The 8,751-nt window shown below is 36.0% G+C and overlaps 1 protein-coding gene across 1 annotated transcript; it reads left to right on the top strand.

Moving 5' to 3' along the window:
- The first annotated feature begins 7,897 nt into the window (after window positions 1-7,897).
- Window positions 7,898-8,418, top strand: LOC125825116 (uncharacterized). The gene is made up of 2 exons (XM_049504456.1): window positions 7,898-7,972; window positions 8,029-8,418. Exons 1-2 carry the CDS (start codon window positions 7,898-7,900, stop codon window positions 8,416-8,418), a joined length of 465 nt encoding a protein of 154 aa, XP_049360413.1.
- The last annotated feature ends 333 nt before the right edge of the window (window positions 8,419-8,751 follow it).

Here is an 8,751-nt window from a genome sequence, read left to right as displayed (position 1 = left end):
GAGCACTAGTAGTCAGTGTTGATCGAGCTTGGAGTAGACTTATCCGGAGACGGGGGTGAGCACACGGCGTTTTGTACTATTTCAGTCTCCATCTGTATATATAGACTTGTCTTTTTCCTTTCGAGACAGTCTATTCTCTGTTGTCCGGTTTTAGGACTTGTACTCATTTTGTAGTAGCTCTGTACTGGTGACTTCCAGGTTCTGGGAGGGATCTTTATTTATATATATGTTTTTGGTTTGCTTCCGCCTGTTTATATTATTATTTGCCTACTCTTGTTTAATTTCTACCCTCAGACCCATTACTTGTTGTTCCGGGTTACGGGTTGGCTTACCTGCTGGCGGGTTATAGTAGGTGCCATCATGACTTGGTAAATCGGGTCGTGACATAACTTTGAGGAGCTATATGTTAGCTCTTTAAGATCACGACAAGAACTTGCTCACTATACAGTTTTACATCATTACCTTGTTAAAGTGTTTTACAATATTATTGATTGACAACTTCAAGAACTTATGATCGTTTAGATGAGGTGGCTACTGATTTGCTTCATGAAATTGCTTGTTTGAATTCAATTAGCTCATTTTCAAGTTTTAACATTAAAAAAAGTAACAAAAATGGCTGAATTATGTTAGATGACTTTGATGAATTTAATAGGGATACTCTTGAGAATCAACTCGCAAGTTACATTATTGATGTTCGTGATAATGATGAAAGGTTCTCCGATCTAAATGGATTTTGTGATCTTTCCAAAAGATTAGTCCAGACAAAAAAAACATTCAAATTATTCTCAGGTATTCCGCTTAGTGAAACTTGCTATACTTCTACCAGTTGTCACTGTATCCGTTGAAAGAAATTTCTCAGCAATGAAGTTTATCAAGAATGACTTACAGAGTCAAATGAGTGATGGTTTTTTAGTGATTGTTTGGTGCCTTTTTAAAAAAAAATGTATTTAATAGTATTTCTAATGATGCTATTATTAAGACATTTCAAGATATGAAACCTCGTAGAGTACAATTGTAATGATGTATGTAATTGCCTTTTCAATTGTAAAGATTATATTTTGATAGGCTTCACTATGTTTTGTTGTACATTCTGTGTTATGATATTTTGTATTCCTTGTGTTATTTGAAAACTTGTATGAAAACTAAAATTACTAACAGAGATATACAGATGGAATGCAAGGGGAGTTGTAATTTGAATGGTATGCCTACAGATTTCTTTTTTTTTTTTTCTTTTTTGATAAATAAAGAAGCTAAATCAACTACCTAAAGAAATATTCAACTCAACATGCAAACAATGCTAGATTTTAGTTACTCAGTACAATCAACAATCAACAAACCTTAGTCCTAAACTAGTTGTCATTGACTATATAAATTCACCAGATCTGTTCTGTTATTTCAAAACCCTCATTTCACCACACATGAGTGTAATCTATCCCCTTCCTAGATGGATGCATCTTGAGTAACTTAATATAAGTTTCTATATTTACATTGTCAATTATCCTAGTGCAACCCATTCTCCTTTACCTGGCTAATGTTTTGCAAGTCAAGAAGAGGCTCTCCATTTTCTTCTTGAAGACTGAATGCCCTCCTATGACATCCAGTAGCAGGAATGGATCAAATCTTCTCTATCTACTCTAAAACTAAAAATAGAAAGGAAAGGAAGGGAGCAAAATTCTGTACTTAGCACTATATTTATATTTTGGACCGTGGTATTCGGGCTAGCTTTCACGTATCTCGACTAATTTCACGAGATATGTGTCACTTCTCACCCGCAACAGGCACTACTAGGTAACTTTGTCTACTAAAGTTAGACAGTTGAGAAGAATCTCATCTGCGATTTGAACCTGAGACCTCATGACTTTCAACCACTTCATTGAGGCCTTTTCCCTAAATATTGGGGAGGTGAATAAACACCAAGCTCTTTCTGATCCACCAATAAAATAACGCTAAAAGGCCCATGCTACAGTACACATTATTGGGAGTTTTAATCCAACTAAAATAAAATTTTGAAATAAAAGAACATTCAATAAAATAAGAACAATTTTAAGCTTCATTCCTCTCATTAGATATTAGGAAGTAAAGGACAAACTAAATAGGAATGGAAAAATATGTTTAAGCACAAATGAAATTGCAAATATACCTTCATTAATTTTGCCTCCAGTAAGGCGAACAATGCTAGTAACAATAAAAGTAAGTGCACTGACATGTGATATATTTTCATCCTCCACAAATGCCTTGTATATATCTGCAGGTAGCTGACTTCTGATAACATATGACTTTGCATCAGCTGCGCGCCACTCTCCATCATGAAAATGTCCATGTTGGAAATACACAATTCATTAATAAAATACACAGCCTATGGTTCCGAATAGATTAATAACATGAATTCCCAGCTAACATGACCATTGTCACGAAGGTCAATTCTCTTCAATCTCATGAGTTTGGTGATGGTATTGAAGAGGTCTTGAAAACATGTGAATCTGATATTGCAAACTCATCCATGGAGTCTCCTGGAAATCAGAAGCAGTAACAAGTGTACCTCGGACTGGTTCCCAAACTACACACAAAAGACAACATAACATGACTCAGAAACTTTGCAGGCCTTGACTAGGAATCACTGCAGGACAAGAGGAACAATGGTCAGAAGCTTTGATGAAGCCAAAAATGATACGCATGAAACTCCTACATTACAGAGCTACCAGAAGGAGGGGTGTAACAACTTCAGTTCGCACTAAGCTGGAAACTGAAATGAAGGAATGTGAATCAACAGAGAAAACTGAGGTGGATTGAAGAAGAAAAGAAAGATGTTCCAAAGACACCAGCAGCTGTCTTTACTAGCCTAAGAAAGGAAGTGAAGGCAAAAAGTTCAGTTAGGCAAGTCTATAGCACCCATCAATCAGTGAGGTTAGATGGGAAACCTATACAGGAATCAAGCACACAAGAGAACGAAGAGTCAGGAACTATCATGTTTGATGTGTTTTTTGAAGAAACTTATGAAAGTCTGGAGGTGGACTGTGAGCGGTATTCTGTTCACAAGACTGAAGAATTAGAAAAAAAATGGTATTGGTTTGAAATCATCTGAGAGTTGGACATTAAGAATGAATCAGATACTATACCAGGTCAAAATTCAAATACCAATGGTACAAATTGAAGTAAACATGGAAGATGGTTATCAACAAGACTGTGGCAGTGCCCTGGTAGTTGTTGCTTTAGGTACAAAAGCAGAAGAGGGATCAAATGAAGTAGCACTTGGTCACAATAACAATGGATCTGAAGAGAAGAAGAACCCATGGAAGAATCTGAAATTCATTATGCTGAGGCTAAATAGGAAACAAATTTTCAGAACAAAATCCAGAACTTGGGTGATGATATGAACAAAACCCTCATTTCACCACACATGAGTGCAATCTATCCCCTTCCTAAATGGGTACATCTTGAGTAACCTAATAGTAGTTTCTATTGTTACATTGTCCATTATCTTAGTGCAACCCATCCAGGGGCGGACCCACGTTGTATCCAGGGGGTTCACCCGAACCCCCTCGATAAAAAATTACACGGTATATATAAGGTAAATTTTATGCATTTCTATAGATATATATATTTTGAACCCCCTCAATAACAAAGAGAAATTGATGGCATAGTGGCAAGTACCCTTGAAACTAAATTGTATGTCACCGGATCGAATCCCAGTGAAAGCGTTTTCTTTTTTTCTTTTTTAGTTTCAGTTGTTTTTAGTATTTTTTTTAAAAATTTCATTTCTGTTTCTCAAATTTTTTTTACTTTAAAAAATGTGCAAAAAGTTTTGTTTTAAATCCAAAAGAATTCAAGGTTTCTATTTCTAAAGGCTTATTTACATGTTTAGACTTTTATTTTTCAAACCCCCTGAACGAAAATCCTGGGTCCGCCAATGAACCCATCCTCCTTTACCTGGCTAATGTTTTGCAAGTCAAGAAGAGGCTTTCCATTTTCTTCTTGAAGACTGAATACCCTCGTATGACATCCAGTAGAAGCTCAGGAATGGATCAAATCTTCTCTATCTACTCTGAAACTAAAAATAGAAAGGAAAGAAAGGGAGCAAAATTTTGTACTCAGCACTATATTTATTTTTATAATCGTAGTATTCGGGCTAGCTTTCGCGCATCTCAACTAATTTCATGAGATACCTGTCACCTCTCACCTGCAACAAGTACTATCAGGTAACTCTGTCTACTAAAGTTAGGACAGATGAGAAGAATCTCATCTGCGATTTGAACCTAAGACCTCATGGCTCTCAACCACTTCATTGAGGCCTTTTCCTTATATATTGGGGGTGGTGAATGAACACCAAGCTCTTTCTGATCCACCAATAACATAACGCTAAAAGTCCCATGCTACAGTACACGTTATTGGGAGTTTTAATCCAACTAAAATTTTGAAATAAAAGAACATTCAATAAAATAAGAAGAATAGTTAAAAGAAAACATTGCTGAGATGAGCGAGGGTTTTGAGTAGCGGAAGAGCGGGATCGTTGAAGTACCCTCATTTCAAAGCTAAAAATTGAGGAAAGTTTCGATTTTGCCTCATTTATAACAAAAGCAGGGAGATTTCTTTGACGATAATTTTTGCCAGTGATCAATTAGGTTAGCTACTCCCTCTTTATTGGACACCCTGAACTCTCTTCACTCTAAAATAATACATACCGAACCACCTCTGCTACAAGCTTGTCTTTCTCCTCAATAGAAATACCAAATTGAAAAAAAATCTTCCTCGGAACTAGACAAACTGTAATGAAAAATTAGCAATAATTTCAGTTATTTCGATTTTCTGAAACTGGATTTTGGGGGAAATACTAAATTCATACCTTTTTGCCTCCTTTTCAACGATTTTTCGATAGCTTGGGTTTTCAATGTCAAAAGAGAATGAAAGAACAAAGTGAATTGTGAGGGTTTTATAGTTGCCGGTTTGATGTTTGGGCTTTGTTTTCCCGCTATAAAAGGTTGGATACCATGATATGGTATATATACCGAATGCCATATCGAAATCAAAATTTCCTATATGGCACCATAAATATTATGGTATTTGGTACACATTTTAAATTAATTTGGTATTCAATATGATTTTTGGTATTATAATTATATACTAAAATATCATATATCGGAAGTTTTATAATAATATAAAAAAAATCATATATATGATATTTTATACTCTTACTACGTATATCACCCGCGCTTCACACTGTGGTGACCTACATCAATAATCTTGTCCATGATCATTTGATTTCGTTATCAAGTGAGTACATTGAATTGTCAAGAATATTTTATCCAAAGACGAATTGTAATAGTCTTTTAATCCTACAATCAAAAAAATTTAATTCTAAGTCTTAATACATTTTATTATTGATTGTTCATTTTACTCTAACTTTTTCATCCCTTTAGATGTGAATCCTGGGATAATAGATCTATTCAAAGAGAATAAGATATTTATCATTCCTTATATTTATCTTTACAAAAATTACTATAAACATTTTATTCATCAATTTCTAGTGTTTTCTATTATACAAGGTCTCTTGCCTACATAATACAAAAGTTATGCCTCTTATTGAATTAGTTATATACTGATAAAGTTGACGAAAATTCAAAAGCACATCTCTTGGAGTTTGATAAAATAAAATAGGAAGAACAAATTATTTAGAATAAATTATGCCTCAACAAGTCCTCTAACTCAAAATCATCCATTGTCAATGATACTAATTCACTAGCCACAAGACATTTTTTTATTGCTATTGTCAGTGCTTCCCTTTTAATTTTCAGGTTTGACATTGTTTGACACTCAACTTCCTCATATATCTCAGCTCATATGTCATTTAGACCACTATCATGACCCAAGGGTACCCCCTAGACGTAACAAGACACATAGAACCCCGAAAGGAACCATGTAAGACACTTAGCATATCACAACATAAGCATACAACAATAAAGAGTAAAAAAATGCATTTCTATTCCAAAATTTTCATAAAGGAAAGCGGAAGTCTAGACTTGTCTCATTTAGCCATCTATTACAATACTTGAATCAAATAGAGTCACAGCCCTTACAACATAATCCGAAAGTCAAATACAAGAAAAAGGAAACTACAAATATATCATCCGCCCTCGAACAATGAGGACTCACCACAAGCAAGGAGAAATGAACATATCCAAGCTCTAGCCACGATGGGGACCACCTTGAGAACCGGACCCTACACTTGGGGAAAATGTAGGAAAATATGGGTTAGCATAAAAATGCACTAAGAATGATAGCCATGTGTAAAATCATGAAAACATGCAAAAAGAGACATTTTAGTTGAAAGTATGCCATTTGCCAAGTTCGAAACTCATCATGAATACATTGTGAAAGCATAAGTCATAAATCATCATACCATAGGAGAAACATACTATTATATTCTAGATGTTTTGATGATCCTCACAAATGCAGGGACCCGGTCCCTGGCAGAGTGCTCTCGTCTATATTCATCATGGAGTACAACTGTAAAGTTGTCATGTCAGGTGGTAGGTGAAAGGTGAAGTGTACTACACCAATAGGAAGAGCGGATGAGATTTTCTATTTTAGTGGCTCACAATTGTAGGGACTCGGTCCCTGGCAGAGTTCTCTCCATCAGATGTATAATGGGATACAGCTGGAAAGCTGTCGCGTCAGAGTTGGTGAGGTCGTTAGTGTACCACACCAATCAGAATGGACGAGGTTGTTTGTCCAGCGGTTAATACATCTTTATGATTGATATTTTCAACATGACAAACAATATATCAAATTCATTCACTAAAAAGAGGAAGAGAGCCAGCAAGCCTTTTCAAGAACTCCCAAAAAACATTGCAAGGGACCTGGTCCCTACAAGACTGCGATATGAAAAGGTGACAAGACAGCCGTCAGAAAAGCTACCACCTCTGATGTGGTAGGTGAGCAACTTTTCTGAACAACAGACTTTTGGCCAATAAGGTCGTCTCAAGAAGTTTGTGTGTATTTTATATAGTCTGCTCACCAAAACACAAACTCAAGATTTGGCAAACAAAGTTGTGAATTTCTGAAAATTCATAAGCTCAAAAAGAAAAGGTCATTTCAAGGAAGAACAATACTCATGCTCAACAAATGGATCTGATAGAGTGCTGAAACATCTTTGTTAAGTTTGACTTTTGTGTCTATCATTTTATAACGTTCATTTAAAAAACAGATCCTCAGTTTTTGCAACTTGAAAATTCTCAAGAACACTTGCAAAGACCCACTTTCAAGAAGTATCATCCTTAAGAGCAACAGGGACCTGATAGAGCTGCAAGATGTCTAGTTGTCTTAGGATTATATCTTATGTGCTTACATTGTAAACTTGTTCCTAATCTATAAAAGATTTAGATCTTTTGTTCGGTGTGTAAAAGTCTAAATCGGTTAGACTTAACTGATTTAGTGGGCAGTGTTGTATCTGCTTAGTCAAATTCCAAGTCATCTAGGAGCTAGTTGATTTAGTGGGCAGTGTAGTAACTGCTTAGTTGAATTCTAAGTTATCTAGGGTTGATAGCTTAGTGGGCAGTGTGGTATCTGCTTAAGCTCAGTAAGTAATAGAGTTATTAATTAGTTGTGAGATTAATAACTTCTTGTCACTTTGGATGTAACTGTGTTTCACTTTTGCTTGAAGAGATTAGTGAAAACAGTTGAAAATCCTATATGACAGGTCGTGGTTTTACTCCCTTGAGCAAGGAGGATTCCACGTAAACTGTTTGTGTTGTCTTCTGTTTATTGCCTACTCTTTATTACTGTTCTTGTTGAGTCAAGGGACCTGGTCCATTGACTGATAGTGGACGCATACATCTTAACAATTGGTATCAGAACAAGTGTTCTCTAGCTGGTTAACACCAAGAGAGATTCATGTGGAATGATGGTTGCTCCACTGAATAGAAATCAAGAAGTGTCAAAGAAGGAGTTGAAGAAATACAAGTCTCTAGCTCTCAAGGTGACATTTAATGAAAGTTATGATGAAGATGAGGACATGTCATACCTCTCAAGAAGGTTTCAAAAATAGTGAGGAAACATAGAGGTTTACGAAAGGCAGGAAACTCAAACAGAGCTGCAAATGCAAACTACCTATGCCACAAGTGTGGAAAGCCAGGGCATTTCATCAGAGATTGCCCCATGCATAAGGTCGAACACAAAGACTACCCAAGCCATAGAGGAGATAAATGCAAGAAAAGGGACTCGATCCCTGATAATAAAAGGAGAAAAACTGCAGCTCACTATGTCGTAAAGAAAATGCTTCCTATCTTGGATGATTCCTCGAGTGAATCAGGGGAGTCAGAACATCATGAAGATTCATCAATGTTCGCTGTTAAAGAAGATGAAGATGGGTTTGATGCCATATTTGCCTTCATGGAAAAATCTGATGATGAAAACCCTTTCTAACCTTAAACAAAACATGAATGTGTACTCTGTCAGAAAGTTGAGAAATCTGGCTGCTGTGTTGATTGACTTTATTAATGAGTCAAAAACTGAAAAGGACTCGATGAACAACAGTCTAGATATAATCAGATAGAGAGACCTAGTCCGGCTTAGAGAAGAACTAGAAAAATCTATGATATGGGCAAGTTCTTCTAAGCTACTCTCTAGTATTACTAGTCAGGGCCAAAGAAGTGGATAAGGGTTAGGAAGTCTAAACATTAATCCTCCTTATAATCCTCACAGTAAGTATATGTTTGTATCTGACAATCTGTTGTGCCTTCATTGTGGCCGCAATGG

The sequence above is a fragment of the Solanum verrucosum genome, unplaced genomic scaffold (assembly GCF_900185275.1).
Source record: "Solanum verrucosum unplaced genomic scaffold, falcon-dt-bn FXZP01000206.1, whole genome shotgun sequence".
Classification (NCBI taxonomy): Eukaryota; Viridiplantae; Streptophyta; class Magnoliopsida; order Solanales; family Solanaceae; genus Solanum; species Solanum verrucosum.
Note: the sequence above shows the minus strand (reverse complement) of the source record. Positions and strands in the feature narration are given on the sequence as shown.

Bases quoted from the DNA above. Each gene is read 5' to 3' on its own strand.
- LOC125825116 (XM_049504456.1), top strand. From the start codon at position 7,898: ATGGTTGCTCCACTGAATAGAAATCAAGAAGTGTCAAAGAAGGAGTTG. The intron at 7,973-8,028 runs GTGACATTTAAT...CCTCTCAAGAAG, and splicing joins ACAAGTCTCTAGCTCTCAAG to GTTTCAAAAATAGTGAGGAA.